This window comes from Polistes canadensis, unplaced genomic scaffold (assembly GCF_001313835.1).
Source record: "Polistes canadensis isolate GaletaPanama2010 unplaced genomic scaffold, ASM131383v1 scaffold_39, whole genome shotgun sequence".
In the NCBI taxonomy this organism is placed as follows: Eukaryota; Metazoa; Arthropoda; class Insecta; order Hymenoptera; family Vespidae; genus Polistes; species Polistes canadensis.
In genome coordinates this window covers 106,399-129,412 of record NW_014569586.1, presented here as the reverse complement: position 1 = coordinate 129,412, position 23,014 = coordinate 106,399, and the positions used below count along the sequence as shown (strand labels likewise).

The 23,014-nt window shown below is 31.3% G+C and overlaps 3 protein-coding genes across 4 annotated transcripts in view; 2 read left to right on the top strand and 1 right to left on the bottom strand.

Moving 5' to 3' along the window:
- The window catches only part of LOC106784724 (tachykinins), a 44,008-nt gene extending 40,433 nt beyond the window's left edge, over window positions 1-3,575 (bottom strand). For both annotated transcript variants that reach the window (XM_014744558.1, XM_014744557.1), the window contains exon 1: window positions 3,333-3,575. The gene's annotated coding sequence lies outside the window, so the exon portion shown is untranslated. The remainder of the gene's footprint in view (window positions 1-3,332) is intronic.
- A 6,020-nt stretch (window positions 3,576-9,595) lies between these two features.
- On the top strand, window positions 9,596-11,133 carry LOC106784711 (tetratricopeptide repeat protein 1). The gene is made up of 4 exons (XM_014744537.1): window positions 9,596-10,079; window positions 10,171-10,347; window positions 10,437-10,622; window positions 10,705-11,133. Exons 1-4 carry the CDS (start codon window positions 9,774-9,776, stop codon window positions 10,882-10,884), a joined length of 849 nt encoding a protein of 282 aa, XP_014600023.1. The 5' UTR covers window positions 9,596-9,773; the 3' UTR covers window positions 10,885-11,133.
- Window positions 11,134-11,767: 634 nt separating this feature from the next.
- On the top strand, window positions 11,768-18,558 carry LOC106784710 (probable sodium/potassium/calcium exchanger CG1090). Its single transcript, XM_014744536.1, has 9 exons — window positions 11,768-12,835; window positions 15,634-16,131; window positions 16,320-16,554; window positions 16,707-16,819; window positions 17,061-17,236; window positions 17,344-17,579; window positions 17,663-17,959; window positions 18,035-18,268; window positions 18,357-18,558. Exons 1-9 carry the CDS (start codon window positions 12,809-12,811, stop codon window positions 18,554-18,556), a joined length of 2,016 nt encoding a protein of 671 aa, XP_014600022.1. The 5' UTR covers window positions 11,768-12,808; the 3' UTR covers window positions 18,557-18,558.
- Window positions 18,559-23,014: the final 4,456 nt, after the last annotated feature.

Genomic DNA, 23,014 nt, shown 5'->3' with positions numbered 1-23,014 from the left:
AAAAAATATAAAAGAAATATTGTAAAGTATTGAAAAATAATCATTTTAATTAGAGACATTTGTTTAAACCGTACAACAAATAATTAATAAATTAGAATGACTAAATAATATACGAGAACATTTTCATTTATTCGAAAATTTAAATTCTTTATTTAGAAAAAAATGTATTTATTATTAATAAAGATATAAGAAAATTATTTATTTATTGAGAAATTAGCTTATAAGTTTATTATTATAGATATCTAAGAATAATTGTTATAAAAATACTAAATGAAGTCGAGTATTAATTTTTTAATAGCTTACCATGTAATATTCTATGCTTTATTGATCCTTTAAAAAGTCATACAGACAAAGTATGAAATACAATTGCAGCGAATGAAAAGAGAACGACTTCTAGTAAAAAATCCATTTTTTTCTACTCGAAACGACACGAACAAGATCCTTTACATCGTCACGAACGATCAACAGTAACGTACTAAGATTAATAATTAATTTTAATATTTGCCAACATTTTTAACCATACAAAACACCTTCGACAAAATTCCAGGAACTTGAATATCAATAATAGATAACAAAAAAATTAATGATGCATAAAAGAAAGAGAAAACGAACTTTAATGGCAGAAGAATTCGTTAATCTATGAAAATACGAAATATTCCAATACATGTAATTAACATTAAAGATTTCACGAGTAAAATGAATTTTTGATAACCTATAATAAATATCAAAAAATGAAGAAAATGTGAAAACAATGTAAACATTTGAAAGTAGACTAAAGTTTTCTAAAATAAAGAACTTTTTTCAATTATTGAGAATAAAGTCAACAAATAACTTCGTTCGAACTAGTTCGTCAAACATAATTCAATTAAAAATCATTAATTATTCTTGCAAAAGATGAGTTTATTTAACTAATTAATATTATGAGGAAAGAAATGAATATACCGTTTTCAAAATAAAAATTTAAATCAAAATCTTTTTTTTCAATTATACATTAATCATTTTTTTTTAGATGTTTTATACTTACTTTCTTATGAAAAAAATAAAAAGGGATTAATAAAAAAAGAAATGTTTCCGTATAATAATTGTATATAAAAACTCATATTTCAATTAACATCAATCTTAGACTGTATTTTTTTTTTTATTCTAAAACAATTGAACACATCTTTACAAGTAACTTATAATTGTTTTTTAATCAGTCCAATTATTAATTTGCTCTTATTCATACAAATGGAAGAAATGGAAGAAATTTAAATTGCAAGATGGGAAAGAAGATGAAGAAAAGAAAAAAAGAACAATTAAAAGATGGAAGATAGAAAAATTATTTATTAAATCGTTACATAAGAAATTTCAACGGTTGCTTTTAATTTTTTCCTTTTTCTAGTTTAATTTATTAAATCGATGAAATTACCAAGCAACATTTTGGTTCGTCATTCAAGCCTCGAAAGGGGAAGTTGATTAGAATAAAGACAAGTTTACAGGACCGTGGGACGATTAATTTTGAACGTATACTGGATAGAAAGTTGCATTCGGTAGAACCGGCAACATACATAAATTTATCTGAATATCATTCGTGGGACTAACTGGAAACATTCTTACCACGGGGGTGGTAACGAAACCATCAGGTAACCACCAGCTGTGCGAGTATGACATACAATTCCCCTCCCTCCCTTCCTTCCTACCTTTCTTTCTCTCTTTTCGATCAAGTAAGTTATGTTGTTGCTCGGAACAATAGAAACAATGGTTAAAGGTTTTGCCACAAACAAATATCTAACGAACGCCTTGAAATCTGAAAATTAAATCATTTTTGGGAAATCTAACGGAAACAACTTTTACACAAAGTATACATATACCTACGTATCTTCCGTACTTTGTATAAATTTCTTCTATTCGTCATTTTTATCATTATTAAGTAAAAATGTAAAATCATTAAAATTGATTGGAATTTGGACAAATCAATGAAATGTTGACCCGAAACCTTTTTATTTTTCTTTACTTTAATTATTCTTAATTCGTTTGGAATAATAATGAAAAAAGTTAAATTCCAGTTATACTCGAGGACAGTGGAAAAATTGAAAGATCGATTAGTAAAATGATTACTTTTGCAAATTAGATTAATTTCTTATTGACGATGATCGTCTTTCACGATTTAATCAAAAATATGTGGACCGTGATTATCGATAGGATCAATAATTACAATATTGAGTGTACCAACATCTGTCTCTCGTTTGGTATCTTCTACTTTCTGATTTCATTGGAGTGCCTGTTGCTTCACCGCGATTCGATCGATTATCCGGTCGGAAGCCGAAGCTTTTCGTGATACTGTTAAAATCAAATTTTAACGGATGATAAAACTCATTATTATATAACTGGTATGCTCCAATATTTTTGTAATTTCTTTAAAATCACACAAACCGTTTATTTTCGATCACTCCAACAGTGATATCCAATAAACACAGCAAAAACTTGGTTTTTACGATATTAAATAAAACAATATTTGTTTTCTTCTCATTTAGACAATTAATTAATCGAATAAACATTATTTCCAACATCTACGCGATATTATTAAATTATCTCTCTCCCTCTTTTTCTCTCTCTCTTTTTCATTCGTGCATGTTGAATGAATATTATGTAATTTTTATTATTGTTTATTTCGAAGAGAAATTTTCATTTCATTTACACGCAATTTACCTTGACCAAAACCAGTTTGCCTCTTTTTTTTTTTATTTTCTTTACTTAATTTTAATTTTTTAATCAAATATGATCGAAAAGAAAAAAAGTCCTGTTATGAAAATAAAATATTTCTTATATTCACCAAAAATACTGAAAACGAATAGATTTGTTTAACAATCAATTTCGTAATGAACTTATGTATACGTTCTAATGAAACAATTGATTCGATAATTATTCTCTGATCTTTCTATCAATGCATATACGTGGTACATATGTGCTTAAATATATATATATATCAATTAAGACTCAACCGAATATGAATATGACATAACACTGATCATTAAACGCGAAATTTGTTAATCGCCAACCGATTCGTTTAATTAACGCCCATGTAAATATAATAACACTTATCGGTTGACCTAATCTCGTCACTTTCTATGAAATTGTTCTTTATATCTTTTTAAAAAGGCACTTAATCGATATTTTAGTTATAACATTTTTACACCGTCGATTAATTTATTCTTCTCTTTTCTTATTTTAAAATCTTTTATTTTTTTATCATTTAACAATTCATATAATTAAAATTGAAAATGGTTTTGAGGAGATATTAAAAAAAAAAAAAAACAAAAAAAAAAACAAAAAAAAAACAACACAAAATTTACCTTTCGATGTTAAAATAGTAGAAGAAAGTAAACGTTGTCCGTCAATGTTCAGTTTCTTCCTTCCCGTCTAAGAAATCAGTCTAAAAGAGGATCCAGTTGAAAACTCGGATTATGGTGAGGATGAACCTTCTAGGAAAATATAAAGATGATGTCCCCCGTTCGTTGTCCTCCAAGTTGAGACGAACTCGAGCCGACGGACAGTGTTGAACTGACGCTCCGCGTGCTTCAACTTATACATAGGATGGTGGCGCGGTGACGTCACACTAAGACGGACCAATCAGAACTGTGAATTGTGGGAAAATGAGGGTGGGAGGTAGAATAGTCATGTTACGTTCTTTCTCACCCCTTTGTTCACCACCCCTTCCTTTCTTCTTCGTGTTACTTCGACTTTCAAAATAGCCTAAGTACTCTAACACACCTGAATGACTGTCGTCGTCATCTTCTTCCGCTTCTTACTTTTCCGGTTCCCTTCTTTTAAAAGGTAGAAACAGACAACTACTAATTTTTCGTTTTCACCATTTCAAACCCGATCCATCTTATCGATTATCGACTACAAAAAAATTGCGATGAAATCTTTTTATTTATTTATTTTTTTTTTCTTTTAATAGAACCTTTTTTAATTTAGTTAATTTTCGATTTTGTTTTTTTTCTTCTATTTCTTTTATTCCATAAATAAAGAAGAAATACCGTAACAGTTGTTAAATTATAATTGACAGCATTTTCTTCGAAAACTCGATTATCGAGATTGCAATCAAGAAATATCCGTTCTTAAAATTCCTAGGAATATTCTTCATTGCATTTATTATAAAGATTTGAATGTCACTAAATCTCTCTCTCTCTCTATCTATCTCTCTCTTTCTCTCTCTTTCTCTCGTTTTAATGGAAGTTACTTATCAATGAGCTTTATCGTGTTTTACGTACGATTGTTCCAGTGAAGAAACACAAATAATAAGTCCGGGGGTAGGGGGGAAAAAGTTAAGCGATAAGCATAGGTCGTGTTACATTTGTCACGGCAATTTGTCATACCATTAGGGTCTTGATATCGTTGACTAAATTTTTTGAGTGGCCCTGACATTACGCCTATCACATAATGTGTATTTTGCGTGTATGTTTGCATAATCCGTTTGGCGTTACAACATTCTTGCATTAACGAACACGTTTAAGTTAGGTTTGCTACTTAGGATGTCCAAACCGAAAAAAGATAAAAATGTTCTATTCGAGATGCGAAAATATGGCGATGGTTAAAAATGATGGATATAAAAATCACGTTTACTTTTATTGTCTAGTTCAACTCCTCTATTCAATGGAAGACAATGGAAATTTTTCTTGCTTGTTATCGAAAAAACTGTTGTCTCTCTTTTTCTTTCTTTCTTTCTTTCTGTTTTTATTTTGTTCTTTTTTACATGTGAATGGATGAATTAATTTTTTTTTTTATGTTTTGGGCAATTTCAAAACGGAAATATTGTATACAAAATCTTGTTAAAGCTCATAGTTTTTGTGTTATAAATTTTTGAAAATTATCGTTTGCCCGTTTGTCAGCCTTCTTTATACGCTGAGAATCTATTTTCTGCTTCCGTTCGCTACCTATCAATTCTAGGATATTACGGAAACTATTTGTCGGATTAACTTGAAATTTTCAGAGAATATTTTCGAAACATCATACTTCAAGAAAATGCAAAAGAAAAAAAAACAAATCCATTTTTTGAAAATCCTGACTGCATCTCCACCTTTAAACAAAAGTAATCAAAGAAATTAAACCGCGATTAAATTTTTCGTATCGTTAATCTTAGTAGATTCAATTGGAATGAAATAGTCATTCTAATGGCAGAGAAGGTTTTCAAAATGGCGTTTCGAAGAAATGACTTTCTTGGTGAAGCAACATAGAGTTTTTATCGGCAATTCTTTCCAAAGAACCTCGATTCCTCACGGATTTCTCTTTAGAAAATGTATCACAAAGAATAAAGCGAGTGTAAACTAAAGAAAGATAGAGAAAAGTTGAAAAAAGATAGAAAATGTTCTTAGTTTCACAGTCGATCCGCTACGGTCGCGCACCGTTACCATCGTCCAAGAAAGAAAATGGTCTCAAGTGAGTACTGTTAGCCCTCCTTCTTACATACACTTTCTTTATCCCTTTCCCTCGTTTACTATAGAAATTCGAATCGTGAAAGTTAGACTCGCATACATTTTGATAAAGTAAGTAAATAGTCTTGCTGGTTCCTTTTTCATGGTCTCCTCCCTGAAGCGAGTCCTTCGAGACAAATTTAATAATTAAAAGATAGATGCGTTTAACCTTCGATCCATAATTAGCCTTGCACATATATACAAAATTATATTTCATATTATTTTATTCACAGTTATAACTAATTACTTACATTAGTTTTTCATTCAATTTTCATTTCATACAAAAATGTATCAATTGTTATAACAAAATATTACTATTTAACTATTAAACAAATGTTCTTTAGACGTTATATTTATACGTTATTTTATTTAATAAATGATATTTATTAAAAGTTAAATGTTTCTTTATTACAAGAAATATTATAAAATTAATAAAATTACATTATTTTCTTACATTAGATAAAAAGAATAAACACTTTCAAGACGAATCGATTTCGAATTCTTTCGTTAAATCGATTCAATTGATTAATTAGTCTAGACGAAAATGAAAACTAAACCGCGATGTATACTTTGGTTACCATCGTTTCTCATTATTTCTTTCAACGAACTAATCCTCCAATATCATGTCGCTTTTAAATGGAACTTAAATGAAACTAAAATAGCTTCTTGTGAGAAATGATACAACAATGGTACATGAGTGTATACAATATGCAAATAATTGCGTATATATTTACATATATGTATCTATTTTGCAATTTTATTTTTTTATTATAACATATGTATACATTTAAATATTTATAAGTATTTTTATATAAAAACGTATTGTGTGTTTCAATAATATAATATTTAGGTACGTATGAATGGGCCATAAAATAATTGGAATTTAAATTCGATAAATTTAAATTATACTACGATTGCGTGCTATTTCAAAATCAAATTGAAATACCACAATTATAATAATTCAATTAATTGAAATAAATTTCAAATCGCACGGAATTTGTATTGTGTCCACACAAAATATTTATTGCCAATTTTTACATTATGTGCATAATTTAAATATTTAAATGAAAATTAAGTACATCATATTTTAATTCCGTCAAATTTTGTTCAGAAATTTCAATTACATACATAATTGTAATTCTCACATTACAATAGGGGGGCATTCAATCATGTACATAATTTTAATTCGAGTATTAAAATTATTGAAAATATTCTAAATTTAAAGAAAACGTGACAGTCCTATGAATCACTGAGATATTAAGCAGAGAGAGGGATATCTGTCTCTCGCACTCGTTGGAATTCGTTGTGCGTATCCAAGTATTAATGTAGGGGTGAGGGCATCCCTTCGGTATACATACTTGTAACGGTTTTCGAATTTTCATTCTGTATTGAACAGTTGGACGCTTCGGAGCAGAAAATTCATTTCAACGTTACATATCTCAGTTTGCAAAAGTCTAGTGCTGTGTAAGTTTTGTATGCTGCTTCTACACACTTCGAACGTGTTTTTTTGAAGAATATATATCGAGGTAAGTTCAATATTCACATATTTTTTTTATATACAATTATAATAATAGTTAAAAGAACTTAGACATATTAGGCTCGCTTAGAATTTCTATACATTTTCGATTGTAAGGAATTAATTTTTCATTACAAAGTTTGCGCAAAGTTGATCAATGAATTTATTCGAAAAAATAAAAAGAAATAAGCTGACTACCCCTACCCTCGACTCCCCTCCCCACAAAAAAATATATAAATCTTCCTTCCGAAAGTCAATAAAAAACAAAAAAAGGTTCGCATCGGGAAATCGTTTCGCAGACAATCGATGAATTGAAAAATAAAGTCTCGTTTATTGTTTGTAGTACTCGTTTAAATAGTGTATAGATGGAAATCGAAGTTTTATGCGTTTATTTTCGTGCTTTTATCTCGTCGATCGATTGTGAGCGTTAATATAAAAAAAAAAAAAAAAAAAAAAAAATAGAGTAAGCAAAAAATCTTACTGTCAAGATAAAAGCAAACGCGTCGTTTAACACGCGTTGCAACCACTTCAAGACATTGTAGCAACAATAAAATGAATGTTCTTTTCAAGTGTTACGACACCATTTGAAAAAAAAAGAAAAAGAAAGAAACGTTCTTGTAAGAAAAGTATAAAGCATCTCTGACATGAGTCTTCCTTCGCGAATTTAAAAAGAAAATATTTGTTATTCTATTACACACACATGATTTTAAGAAATGATTTTTAAAAATTACATCATTAATTAAAAATATAAAAAAGAAAAAGAATACAATATTTTCTATTTCCAATTTCTTATTATTCGATTAGTAATTTTTTTTATTAAATTTAAACAAAATGTTATATGGTTTTTATAAGCTGATTCGCATGAAAAAAGAAAAAAAAGTAGAGACAAGTAGTACAAGCATATTTGACATAGCACACGCACAAAACTAAATTTAAATATTCTTCTCTTCTAAAATTAAAATAATATTTCTTAGCACGAAACGTTTCTAAAGTTAATAAATATTATAAATAAATATCACGTGTAAAGCATTTGACTTTACCGATACAAAGGATTTTATGTAACTCACAGAAATAAAATGTGTGTGAGGAGTGTGACAGAAAGGTAAAGGGAGGGCGGGGGGATTAAAATCTCGAGAATTCTTAATTATCTCCGAGCAGTATAAATCACGAACGATACGGTGAATACGTGTAAAAAGTAGACGTAAATTACGCTCTGTTAGAAAGAAGAAGAAGAAGAAGAACGTGGGCGAGAACACTGTTGAGGAAGTAAAGAAAAAGGTAAAAAATGAATAAAAAGAAAAAGAGAAAAAAGGTTTCGAAGTGGTTCTTTCTTTCTTGCTACTTTTTCTTTTTTTTTTTGTTTTATACTACCATCTCGTGATGAACCTTAAAGCCATTATACACACGTCCATCCCTTCGCGAATCGTCTGGCATGTAAATGAGCCACCTGGTTTACACCGAAGTAGAGAGGAAAACAAGAAAAAGGACAGCCCTAGTTTAATGCATTCTTACTAAAAGCGCTCTCGTGTGATATTTCTTGTAATCCTTTGAGTTTTTCCAATGGACAATGATATAATAAAATTGACTACAACATTCATCAAATTTGTATAATTGTCAAAGGAATTCGATGAAATTTACTATTTGTTTTTATTTTCAAACTTTTGTTTTTTTGTTTTTAAATCGATTTCTAATTCTAAATAAGATAAACGTTTACTTTATATCTATCTCGACATTAATTATCGTTTTTCACGTACACTCATTAAAAGATAATCACGGTGATTCAATTTACTATTTTATGTTTACAATTAACGTTGAAAATAAAATTGTTGGATATAATAGAAATATACAAAGATTTAGTATGGGGAAAGTAAATGAAGGTGAAAAATAAAGTGTTCGTTCGAATTTATTTGAGAAATATTCTATTTGAAATGTTTTTTTATTTGTTTTTTTTTTTATCTTTTAACTTGAGATTACGCGTAGGACAAAAGTGGAAGATAAATATTAACGTAAGATAAAACGATCATCAACGAATTAAATTGGAAGAATTAACAAGTATGAAAACTAGTCTATTTCTTCTCATTCTGAAGTTCCAACGTCCATTATACGAGAAATCTCTTTAAAATGTATAAATCATTTTACTTGATTCCATTATCTTATGAAAAATTCACGTTGAATAGAACAAACAAAACTCTCATTTCAACTTACAGTCAATAAATATAAGAAAAATGAGAATTTGTTGTTTTATTAAAAATAAAATACTATAATTAAAAAAAATACAATGTTTTGTCCAGCTAATTTTGTTTATACTTTATGGAGAAATTTTTTTGCAATTTTAAATGAAGATAAATGTTTTTTATGTTCTTAACTAAAACCCAACAAATTAGAATAGAAATGAGAAAAATTACGAATAGCAAGATATAAACGTCGTTAAGATTTTGTTCCATTCCATTACAAAATAACAATTTTTGTGATTTAAAAATACAGCAAAATCTATTTCTTCTATAAGACGAATAATATTTAAATTTGGAACTATTTTTTAATTTTCAATAATTTCCGATAGAGGGCAATAAAGTTGCATCGAGGTTGCACACGGCCATCATTTATTCTCATATCCATGAAATTGCGCGTTAATGTACAAAGTACACCATCTATCGGTAGCATGTTGAATAAAATGAAATCATCAACAGAAAAAACCTTTATTTCGTTTGACATATAATTTCAGTTGTCTTTAAGTGTATGTAACTATACAAGATCGACCTTGTAACAAAAACGTGTTTAAAGTAAAAATAATAAAAAGTATAAATATGGATAACAAATGTGGCACCATAAAAACTAACGAGGAAATCATAGAAGAACTTACGAGAGATCTGGAAAGTTCCATAAATGTGGATGACGATGAAAATTCAATAACCAAAGAAACTCGATATCAATCGAGTGAAAGAAATAAAAGTAGTTTATCGGAGGAATCTAATAAAGATTTAAATAATCACGGTGATTCTAATGGTAACGAGAAGGATGACAATGCAGATAGTAAGAAGACTAATGCTGACAATATAGATGAAGAATTTCTTAAAAAAAGAGAAGAAAATCTCAGCGAGACTGAGAAAGTAGTCAGTACATTTTCTTTTATCTATTCCCTTTTATTTTGAGAATAATTTTTTTTTTAATATAAATAACTATAATGTAAATTATTGTTTACAGACTCTTAAAGATGAAGCAGAGAAAATTAAGAATGAAGGCAACACTTCTTTCAAAGACGGAGACTATATAAAAGCTATATCCCTCTATACGCAAGGTTTACAAACATGTCCTTTAACATATAGTAAAGAACGTGCTATTTTGTATTCTAATAGGGCAGCAGCTAAAATAAAATCTTTGGTTAGTATTCTTTAATCAATTTTTATTCATTTCTCCATTTTACTTAATATATGTACATTAGATTGATTTATGACGTTGCATCGTTGTAGGACGAAAAGGAATCAGCTATTTCTGATTGTACAAAAGCGATTGAATTAAATCCAAGCTACGTAAAAGCTTACATTAGGAGAGCACAATTGTACGAAGAGGTAGATAAATTAGATGAAGCTTTAGAAGATTACAAAAAAATCTTAACATTTGATTCTAGTCACAGTGAAGCTAATTATGCAGTTAGAGTAAGTTACTAAGTCTGATTATGTTTTTATTAGCATTTTTATACCATTCAAATTATGTATTATCATTTTAACATCATTTTAGAGGTTGCCGCCTTTAATAAATGAAAGAAATGAAAAATTAAAGACGGAAATGTTGGGTAAATTAAAAGACCTTGGTAATATGGTATTAAAACCATTTGGTCTTTCGACGAATAATTTTGAATTACAGAAAGATCCAAATAGCGGTGGGTATTCTGTTAAATTTCATCAAACTCCTAGATAACAAGCATAACTTTAATTTGTTTAACAATAAACACAAATATATGATCTGGAGACAGTCAATGGATAAAACCGGACATATTTATAATAATCTACACGAATATCGTTAAATACTTCGTTCCTTATTATAAAAAGATGTATACATTGTAAACATAAATGGCTAAAATAAATATTAAATTGTAATAGATTAAGAAAAAGATAATCTTGCAATCTTAAAAAAGATAATTAAAAATAAAAAATATTGTGTCCTAGTGAATGCAGCGTTTTTTACACTAAATGGTGCGAAGTTGTACGTCATGTAATGTGAATCGATCGATCGCGCGTGTCGTATCTAAATGTTCCATCAACAACCTCCTCGTTAATTGTAGCTTCGTAATACTATTACAAGTGCATAACCCGATGAACATCATGTAAGTTATATCAAAAAACTTCCTTTAATCCCAATTAATACCAATAATAAGATATTTTCGATACAAATAATTAAAAATTATTGCAAGAGAAATATTAAATACGAACGATAATTGATCGAAAAAAAAGTGACGTGTCGTAGGTACATTCAAATAAGACGAATTTTCCCGCGATTTCGTGGAATTTATAATATATGAAAAACTATTTTCAAAATATAGTAATAATCAAATCAATATATTATATACAAACAGATCAAATAGTTTTAATCGAAAACCAAAAGATGAATGAATGAAAAAAATGAACAAAAATTTGACAGCTAACTGTAGTGACGTAATGCGTGTCAGCAATTCCCGCATGCGCAGTGCTATATATCACCGGCACGACGCGAACAAGGGAGAGTTTTGCACTTTGCGCCTCGTACTTTTAACTCAGTGGAAGGGGAAGCAATTAAAAGTAGGGGAAGTTACACCCACTACCACCTGCAGTAGAGCAGCGCGCGCGGTTAGAAACAGTTGAACGTTTGCGCACGACCTAACGTTGTTTTATTTCACCGGTTGTGAGAGAAAAAATGGGAGAAAAAAGAAATTTTATTTTCAAAACTAGATCAACATTTTCACGAATAGAATCGAATTCAAAAACAATTTAAATGAATCGAATTAGCGTATAAACGCGACTAGGATTCGCCGATAAAATATAATACGAGATAAGAGAGACTAATAAAAATAACAATAAAATACGAACGATTGTTTTCTCTCTCTGTTATGTCGGACTAATGATGTCACTGAAAGGATGACCGCGTGGGTGTTTCGCAAATCGCATCAATTACACAAAGGATTTAAATTCTCGATAGAGTATTTATTTTCTATTAAAAAAGCTTAATAGAAAAAAAAAAGGAAATAAAGAAAGAAATAAACAAATCCTTTTTTGATCGATTGATTGTTCGCTGTCAAAGACAGGGATTGTTAGCGAATAGTAATAGTAGTAACACGAAGTGCTATATTTCTTTCTCAAATCGATAATTCGAATTGGCAGTAACGGAACGATATAAGGTCCGTAGAATCCTAAAAATATCACGGAACGTTGCAACGGGTAAGATTCGATAGACTTTATATCTATCCTACCATCCCTTTTCTCTTCTCAGTTTTTCTCATACCCTCCTCCTCTTACTCCTCCTCTTTCCTTACCACCCTATCCCTCTCTTGCCCATTACCACCCACCAACCCACTCCTTCTCCTTATCCTCCTCTCTCGATTCTCTGTCATATCCACTCGAGAGTGACGCGGTAGAGTTCGCTCGAGGAGGAACCCACCCCTGCCTGATTCTCATCTCCTAACCGGTCTCCTCTCACCACCCCTTGCCATCACCCTCGCCCTCACGCGGCCGGCCGTGTGCGAGGTGGCGGTGTGCAGTCGTTTCGCGATACCAACGAATATCGCGATATCGACGAGGACGACGAGGACCGAAAGGAGCTCAACGACGACGATAAAGACGTCGTTGTCTAATATTTCAAAGTGACCAACATGTGTGACATCATTAATCAAAACGAGGTAAGTCATCAAGTTCGTATCTTCGAAAGATTTTTTTCTTTTCATCCCTCTCTCTTTCTCTTTCTCTTTCGTCTTCTTACTTCTTTCTATTTGTATTTTTGTCTTTATTTGATTAAAAATATTTTATTGGAATTGATAGAGAATTTGAATAATTGTTAGAAGTCCGAAAAAAAAAATGGGTTTAACTTGTCGCTCTTAACGATCCGCCGAAGAAACGACGAATATGGGTCACTTTCACTGGTAAGCCACTTGGGCGACAAACCGCCACGTTCCTTCCCTTCTCTCTCCCTCTCCCTCTCTCTTTCTTTTTCTCACTCTCATTTGCTCTCTTTATAATATCTAACCGTCTTTCTTGCTCTTATTCTTCTTCTTATTCCAACAACGTGACGTAAAAAAAAGTAACTAAAAAGAAAAATGGAAAAAAGGAAAGAAAATTGGTTGAGTATCGTCATTTCTTTTCATATCCCCCATTCCAAACCCGCAATTTTCATTGTATAAGAGATTAATTCGCGAGTTCATTGATGCGAAGATTTACGAGGATATTAACTTCGATATATTCATTGATATTAATAAACCACCATCATCATCGTGTTCGCTTGCGCGCGAATACGATCGATCGGGAGGAAGTTTGCCGATTTGATTTTGAACTCGTAAATGATTATTACTAACTTATCATTGATTAGCTCACTACCACGTGATTTTCGATGGCAACGTAAGCGTTAATATCAATGATTTTATGTTTGTTTCTGTTCGATCGTGAATTAACGTGCATATTAATATTCATAGAAATGTTTGTATTGTATCGTAATGAAACAGTTACGATGAGAATTTATTTGATCTGTTTTTATTATTGATTCAAACCCTTTTCGGGCGAACGTGCGCGCGCGCGCGCTCGTTCTCTTTCTTTCTTTCTCTCTCTCTCTCTCTCTCTCTCTCTCTTTTTCTTTTTGTTGTACAGATATATCCTTTTTGAAATAATATTTTTAATCATATATATATATATATAGTTCGAAAAATTGTTTATTTAAATTTTATTGAAATATGAAGTATTGTAGAAAATTGTCCGTTTAATTGTGAACTAAATAACAAGGCGATATTTATTGTTTAACTAATTTATTCATTTGCATTTGAAACCCGTTAAATTGTTCAAGAAACTTTTGTTTACGACAACAGAATAAATTGACCCGCTAGAACGTAGGTACGTCATAGCATTCGATCTTTACGTTTTTCATTCACAAGGTACATTTTACGTTCGCCACGAGTTATAGCTTTTCATTGATATCTATTGTCGTATAATACATTCCCTGCTCTAATCATAATTATGTATTTAAATGAAAACACGTGCACGCGTATGTGTATGGGTGTGTATACACATATGTACTTCTTCAATTTTTTTAAAGACATTGAGAAAATAAACCGAAAGAAATAAAAATGATATTTTAGTTTAAGGAAAAGACAAAAAAATCTATTTTGAAGCAAAAATGGAAGTAGGAGAATAAAAACATTCACGATTATTTTTTCTCAAAGTGCCGTGAAACAAAAAATTGTACACTGACCCAGTGCACCAATTAAAAAAAAGCCCCGGAAGAGTAGTGTTGCTTACATTATGTTTACATCATGAATGTCGTCTCTTAGGAGCAGTTTACGCATGCGACGCCGACGTATCATCGATCTGCCTCGGCACCGTTACATTTAATAACATTGCACATTATTACAGACGAACACATGACCGTGCACCGTATATACGTTCAAAGAAATTTATTCTATATTTAATACTATCAAATATTATCGCAAAACGAAATATATTCGTTTAAGAAGGAAATATTTTCAAATAAATTTATTCCAAAAATAATAAAGGAAATAATCAAAAATCGTGAAATATGAAAGTTGAAAGTACGTCAATATCCTGTTTAACAGAATGTCAAAATGAATTTTATTCTCATCGAAAATAAGTTTTCTTAATTTTGTCGAGTTTACACCGTTAACGTAAATAAAACATACTGTAGTCGTTACGAAAAATGTTAGGTGAATTTGAACGTGATAGTAAAAGAAAATGAATCTTCACTAGCTTAATAGTTGGTAGGGAAACGTAATACATGAGATGAAAAGGGATAAAAGTTGACCGAGAAAAAGAAAAGAGATAAGAACGTTACCTTATATTCGTAACCCTCGTCTAATATAGATCGTTCAATATCTTTCTACGCATCGTTTTCTCCATTTTCTATCAAAGAAAATAGGATTATTTTCTCTTTCTCTCTCTTTTTCTATTTCTAACTTCTTGATTCTTTTTATCTCTCTTTCTCTTCCTATTCTCTATTTCTAAAAGCGACTCGAAAATAGGATATACATAAGCCAAATAGAAAAAGGTAATTACGAAAGAGATAAAATAATAATATAACCTCGGATGATTCAAAATATACGTGCCTATAACGTTTGTCTTTTATATACTTGCACGTGGTTTTGTATGAAAAGAGTATATCCAGCGACTCGGATAATTATTGGTACGATTCAATAATTTCCCAGGGAAATAGGATCGATCGTAGAAAAGTAATTTGATTGATGATGTTTCATTAAAGCGTAACGTCAAATCAGATAGAAAATAATTGGAGAATATTGGTAAAAATACTAAAGACAAATTTTTGTTCAAAGTCAACACGAATTTGACGAAAGAAAAACAAATAGAGAGGTTTGTCTTTGATATCTTTTGTTCAATTAAGGTTTCATAAAAAAAAAAAATCATTAAAAACTACTGGTCGAATTAAAGAATAAGTGTTCATAGAGTTTGGTTTTATTTTCAGAGAATGAAGTATCGGCACGGCCGTGCATCAATACATCGAAGAAAATGGCCCTTGCGATTGGCACTCTTTCTTGTCTATGTTCTCGTGCAATTTGTGGCCTCTTCGAAGTTACCAATCACACACTCATCCTCTTCCTACTCGTCCTCGACAGAGTACGAAGAAAGTTCGACGTTGGAATCGACAATGTCCTCGTATTACCCAACATCGACCGAATCCGAGTTAACATCCTCGATGATGCAAATGTCGATACCGGGGTCAATTTCCGCTGAACATCCATCGAAGAATACGAAGGAAGAGAAGAGTCATACTAAGGAGAGAAATAAGAATGAAAAAAATAATGAGAAGACGAATACGAAGTCGAGGATTCGTGAACAAACGAAGGAGGAGCCTAAAGAAAAGGAAACAGAAAAAGTAACTAAGGTAGCTGTTGCTGCGACAGCAGGTGCAGCAGCGGGTGCAGCTGCAGTTGTAGCCAAAACAACTCCTAACAGTATCGTCGTGAGTTTCGCATCTATTTTAATTGATCAGTCAAGTCGAGCGTTCCTTACTCGCTGGCTTTTCTGATAATTAATAATATTGCAATTATTCAGAACAGTAAATTATATCAAAATTTAAACAAGTAACTATTCCGAATAATTGCCAACATTATTAACTATGATGATGATTAAACAGGCATCATTTTATAGACTACTCCCACGATACGAACAACAACTCCCAAATACGTTCATCCAACATGGAGACCAAGAAGAGAAAATTGTTCGCCACCCGCTATCGAACAATTCCCACGTCCTTTGATGGGTCCTGAAGGCAGAAAACATGGTGGTCTTATCATACATATTCTCGTCGCTGCTTACACATTTCTAGGCTTGGCAATCGTCTGTGATGATTATTTTGTTTCTAGCCTTGACAGAATTTGTGAAGGTATGTGTGTACGTATGCGTAAGTTTATATGAAGTCGTGAACTTTATTCACAAAGGAATGATGAATCTTTTATATAACATCGGTCGATACTTTCAATGATTTTGTCACGGTTCTACGTGGCGGTTCGAGAACAAAGTTCGGACTTCTTTCAGAGTTAAGGTTATCGCCGGATGTAGCAGGAGCAACCTTCATGGCTGCTGGATCTTCAGCACCAGAGTTAGCTACAGTCGTCATTGGTGTTTTCTTTGCTAAAGATGACATTGGAGTAAGTGCGATTACCACTTGACATACATTTACAATCCCTCACAGTTCGCTGACCGTGCAGTGTATCGGTTTACACGGTTGACTCAACTTACTCGTCATTTCTTTATATACAAAATGTGCTTATTCAAAGCAAGTTATATCTCTACCGTGATAAATAACATAAATCAAATATTTACCTATATTCTATATCTACTTATAGCCTAAATATTTGAATTCAATTAATATTCAACTTACTGTTTTAGGTAAGTGGAGTTATCGGTAGTGCCGTTTTCAATATAATGTTCGTTATTTCTGTATGCGGTCTCTGTACAACGACTGTTTCCAAATTGAACTGGTGGCCTCTAGTTCGAGATTGCTTTTTCTACGCCGTCTCTATTCTCGTGATGCTTGGTACGATCTACAATGAAACTATATCTTGGTGAGCAGTTCTCTTTTCATTACCCACGAAAGTATTTAATTACCTCCCATGCTTCATATACAATTGTACAACTTCATATACTTGAACAAATCTTTTTTATTCTTCAGGATGGAGTCACTGTTTATGTTAATTATGTACGCAGTATATTGCATAGCTCTTTCGTTTAATGAGAAACTGGAGCGATGGGCAAAGTCGTACAATATTCCTTTCTTACCCAAAGACGACGAGCCAGCTGAAGAAAGTGCTTTGGTCAGCTACAGATCTTTACAAGAAGATCGATTATCTTATACTGGTCCTAATTCACCTGTAACCGAACAGGCTGCTCAGATAAAGAATCAAGAAGGTGAAATATCAATCTCCATTTTTTATAGACATTGACATACATCTTCTTTTTTTCTCAAGAAGTAAGATAATTTTACATTTCAGGAAATGGTCTTCAAGAAGTCGGTGAACAACCACCAGCTCCAAAACCAGCGCCCCAATATTATAAAGCAAAAGAACCTGATCCAAACGAGGTGTCACCACTTGTAATGCCTACAGATGGAAATAAATGGAAACTTTTCACATGGGGTCTCGTGTATCCTATCCATTTTATGTGTCGAGCCACTATGCCTGATTGTAGGCAAGAAAGGTTTCGAAGTTGGTATCCTTTCACCTTTTGCGTGTCCATGATATGGATAAGTTTCTACAGTTACATCATGGTCTGGATGATCACTATTATAGGTAATATTACTATTAATCAAATCAAAGCATTTATTCTTACCTGACAGAGATCAAACAAAAATGATTAACTTTTAGGTAGTACACTTGGTATTCCTGACACTGTGATGGGTTTGACTTTCGTCGCAGCTGGTGTTAGCGTACCAGACGCTCTTTCTTCTTTAGCTGTTATAAAAGAAGGTCTTGGTGATATGGCTGTGAGCAATGCAGTTGGTAGCAACGTATTTGATATTCTTGTATGTTTGGGTCTACCATGGTTCATACAAACAGCGATGATCCAGCCAGGTTCTCACGTCAATGTTACAAGCAGGGGTACCTATTTGTTTAAACACAAATCCAACTTGTAGTGAATAATTCAATTACTTATTATTCATAATTCTTCATCTTTTTTTGTCCACAGGGCTAACATATTCAACTGTCTCGTTACTTTCGACGGTAATATTTTTGGTTGTCGCGACGCATATGAACGGATGGAAATTGGATCGACGATACGGTGTAGTATTGATGGCATGGTACTTAATTTTCATCATCTTCGCATCATTATACGAGCTTAACGTCTTCGGAGAAATGAATCCTCCAGTATGCCCGAGCATGTTTTAAATGTAAGTACATCGTTGGTAAAAATGTTCATTTTATAAGAGCATCCAAGACTTGTCTTGATATATTTTAGAAAAAAAAGAAAAACAAATAGAGCCACGAAGTGGAAGGAGACGCACCATTGAACCTTGCCCTGGAATTGATGTGCAATAATCCTTTGAAATAGCCACTTGCGACCGATTAACTTTTTAGGCAAGGACAAAGTTTAATCTGTCGAAGGGAAAACAACAGAAAGGATGTTAAAGGCCAAAAAAAAAAAGAAAGAAATGGAAACTCAACGATGACAAAAATAAGAGATAGATAGAGAGAAGTAAGATGATTAATAGATAACGTCGTTTATATCTTCCTTTTTTTAAAACTATTTAAACGTTCAAAATAATACGAAAGCATGAAAGTAATGAAAGACAAAGGCACGCTATAATATTACCGAGCCCTGCACGAAGGATAGCGAGTGTTTTTCTTTTTTGGTGCTACATATGTTATATATTATTAACAAACAAACAAAATATCTTGAAATAGTATATCGCTGACACTAGTCGTTTGTACAGCTCGTGACTCGTATAGTCCTCCTTTAAGAAATCGGGAGAATTTCTTCCAAGGATCAATCGATCGATTATCGAGACAAATAAATAATAAGTCGAGTGATCATCGATATAAGCTGATAAGTTTCTATTTGAATATTATTAATTCTGAATTCGACGACATCGAATCATGGTCTAGATATATCATTATTCAGAATAATCACTCGAATCTTCCTCGTCGCTTTTTTTTCCTCGCGTCGGGTTTGAACCGAGAAGACAATACAATTATCAGTATTAAGACGCACTTGTTATTAGATGAGCATAATAAAAATAAAAATAAAGCAACGGCAAGGTGGTCCGACGACGAATCGATCGTTCGTTCCCCTTTGATTAATTGATTGCTTGCTTCGCTTTTTTTCAGCGAACGTATCGTACATGATGATGACATAAATGATCGATATTGTCGTTAAAAGAAAAACAAAAAAATTCTTCTCGAAACGATTGATTGATTGATTGTGATCGTATTATGCATTACGAAATGTTTATGCGATAATTATTATTATCTTATTTATTTTCAATAAGTAATCAACTCGTGTCAGCCATATAAAAATTATCTTACAATTAGATTAAATCCTAAGATTAATACGTTATATTCTTATTATCAAATTTTATTATATAGTTAGAATGTATTTATATGTTAATTATCATATTCGCGTTTTCATGGAAAGGAACGCATCATCGAAGAGAATAGAGATTTTCAAATCAAGTTTCGTAAAAAAAAAAAAAAGAAAAAATAATATAGATTCAGGAGTTTGTTTATTCGTGAATAAGACAAATCTCTTCCTTAGACGATTTGAATCGTTTTCGAGACGACGGATGCGAGTGTTTTCGTCGCGTTCCTGTATTCCTCATTTATTCCTATTCGGTTCTCTCTGATTTTATGATATCATCATCGATGAGTTCTCATCATCGTAACTAATTCAAATTTCTTTATTCATCGCTCGTCCGTCCGTTGTTCAAAAAAACTTAAAACACCCTGTATGTACAGGGTGGAAGAAAAATTATATGCCAATACCGGCACAACAGGATTGTACGTTTTACCTAAAATTCAAGGTTAAATTGTTTTTTGCTTGCATCTTGTTACTCGTTACAAGAAATTGTAAATAAATTATTGCAAAAAGATAATTGTTCCCTTGAATTTACACGTAAAAGTTGAAACGTAAAAGCAATTTCGTTCGTACTATTTCCACCAATCCAAGGGTGCAAAATTCAGCTGTGTTGGTCGTAACATGCAATTTTCTTTCACCCTGAACATTCGACAACGAAAAACAAAGATTCGCGAGATCAAAGGAAATACCTTGTCAATGCGAGTACGTGATATAAATTGTCGTAATTTGATCATGTTTTTATTATTTTCTTTTCTTTATTTTTATGTATATATATTTTTTTTCTTATTCAATAAGATAATTTTTACCAGACAGATGAAACTTTCGAGTCGAGTCTTCCCACAAATGGAAGACACTTTAAGAAATTACTGTTAAAAGATAGAAAACAATTTAAAACGAAAAAAATAAATTAAATAATACAAAATCGTACACAGAGTAGAAAATATTTCGACGATCTTAATGAAAGGAAAAAAAGAAACAACAAAAAAAAAAGCAAGGGGGTTTACGAGCGCGGGCGGGCATATAAATGATTAAAAAAAGACAATAATTAACGCAGCCTTATCCGATGAAAGTATCTACAAGTCTCTCTAAAAAGAAAGAGAAGAAAATAGTAAAGAAAAATATAACGAAGGGATTCAAAAAAGGTACGAAGAAAATAAAAAAAAAAAAAAAAAAAAAAAAAAAAACCTGCGCGTTCCTTGAGATACCAAATTCGGACGGACTCGACGTGTTCTCGATTACCGAGCATTGTTATTGTTAATAGAAAAAAGATTTAAAAAGAAAAAAAAATTTATATAATAGACAAAAAAAAAATAGAGAATTTTTGAAATAATCAACGTAGCTCCGTTTACAGGATCCTTTGATCTTTCGATCTGTCAACGCGCAGGGTGGCAGAGTCCTTTCCGAAAGAAAGTAAACGCGTTTTTAAACAAATAATATTAATAATAATAATATTAATTATAATAATATTAATAATAATAATAATAATAGTAATAAACCGAGCCAAAAAGGGTTAAAATACGAAAATAATAAAAGAACAACAGGAACTCCGACACATTTCGCGTCCGTCGCTTGATAATGTTAACAGTTTAATAAAAGAAAAGAAGAGAAACAAAAAGCAAAACAAGAGAAAAACGAGAAAGTAATTTATCAACGAAATATTTTAATAGAGTTTCGTGATAATCGTTATTATTATCACGATACGATCGATTCGTTCGACCCCCTACGGACATGCGACCCTGCATGTATTTTAATCGTAATGAAAAAAGTTAAACACAAAATAATCCGTTTACTTTAAAGTGAAAGATTTTGATCTGTTGAAGAAACAATAGTAAAAAAAATAAAAGAACGAAAATCGGGTAACCCGTGCGATCCAGGTGATCGCAAGGATCGCGCAGATGCTTTAGAATTTATATTATATGTATATATATATATATAAATATATGTATGTATATATACAGGATGTCCTATAAGTGATGGTACAAGCTTACAGAAGACGATTTTATATGAAAAACTATGTCGAAAATGTAGAATAAGATTTGTTTGCATAAGGCTTGGTTTTTTGATAAAAATAAGTTTAAAAATTTGCCGAGTACTTGTACATTTGACTAAGCTTACAACTCTGAAAACTAAAAGTCTTATTCGATAAAAGAGATATCATTATACTGACAATGTTTCTAAACATATTAAAAAACAAGAAAATGCTCTCCTAAATATCTAAGGTAAAAGTAAGATAATGAAATCTGGCGAGGTGAAACGGATGCGTACTCGAAAAATATTCGAACTTATTTTCCTCATAAATTTTATTCTAAATTTCCGAACATAATTTTTCATATAGAATCATCCATTGTTCGCTTATACAATTAGTTACAGGACACCCTGTATATAAATATATATATATGTGTGTATGTACATATAATATATAAATATATAAAGAATATAAATAGCACGTATAATATTAATATAAATAACGTTTTGCGGAAAGGAAAAAACTTAGAACGTACAACTATATTAATTATTATGATTATTATTATATTCTTCTTCTTCTACTTCTTCTTCTTCTTATAAATTATTATCATAAAAAAACACATTATTATTATAAAACGTTAAAACGTGTTTATTCGCCACTTTTATTCGTTATTGTTAGCGTTTCAGGCGAGTGTGTATTATAACAAACGTTATACATATTATATTTATATATATATATATAAATATATAAATAATATATATAAATATAAATATATAAATACACATATATACATGCGCGGAGGCGTTCGATCATGTCGGGGGAAAAAATAAGAAAAAACAAACAAGTGCATCGATCAGTGTCAATTAGATTTTCAAAAGCAATTCTATTTATCTTTCTTTCTCACCTCTTTCTCTCTCTCTCTCTCTCTCTCTCTCTCTCTCTCTCTCTCTCTCTCTCTCTCTCTCTTTTATCACCGATCTCAAACGTTTAGACTTCTTCCACGTACTCTTTGAAAAGATAATCTTCCCTCCTAGTTCGACGTAATATGAAATTTCAATAGGGGCTAAGAAAAATGGAAAAAAAAGAAAAAGAAAAGAAGAAAAAAACGAAAGAAAGATAGAAATACGAAATTTGATTCCCAAAGAATAATCGAATTAACGAACGTACGAACGAACGTCTCCCTGCGTTGCTTCCGATGTTTTAGGGAAGCGCCGCTCGAAAGTCAAGGCGCTCATTTGTTAGATATTTAAAAAAAAAAAGAAAAAAAAAGAAAAAAAAAAAGAAAAAAAAATGATATTATACGCGG

What these genes read in the sequence shown, in the direction of transcription:
- LOC106784711 (XM_014744537.1), top strand. Translation starts at nt 9,774, where the DNA reads ATGGATAACAAATGTGGCACCATAAAAACTAACGAGGAAATCATAGAA. An exon ending in TCAGCGAGACTGAGAAAGTA is followed by an intron (nt 10,080 to 10,170) that starts GTCAGTACATTT and finishes TATTGTTTACAG; the next exon opens with ACTCTTAAAGATGAAGCAGA. An exon ending in AAGCTAATTATGCAGTTAGA is followed by an intron (nt 10,623 to 10,704) that starts GTAAGTTACTAA and finishes ACATCATTTTAG; the next exon opens with AGGTTGCCGCCTTTAATAAA.
- LOC106784710 (XM_014744536.1), top strand. Translation starts at nt 12,809, where the DNA reads ATGTGTGACATCATTAATCAAAACGAG. An exon ending in ACATCATTAATCAAAACGAG is followed by an intron (nt 12,836 to 15,633) that starts GTAAGTCATCAA and finishes TTTTATTTTCAG; the next exon opens with AGAATGAAGTATCGGCACGG. An exon ending in CTGGATGATCACTATTATAG is followed by an intron (nt 17,960 to 18,034) that starts GTAATATTACTA and finishes ATTAACTTTTAG; the next exon opens with GTAGTACACTTGGTATTCCT.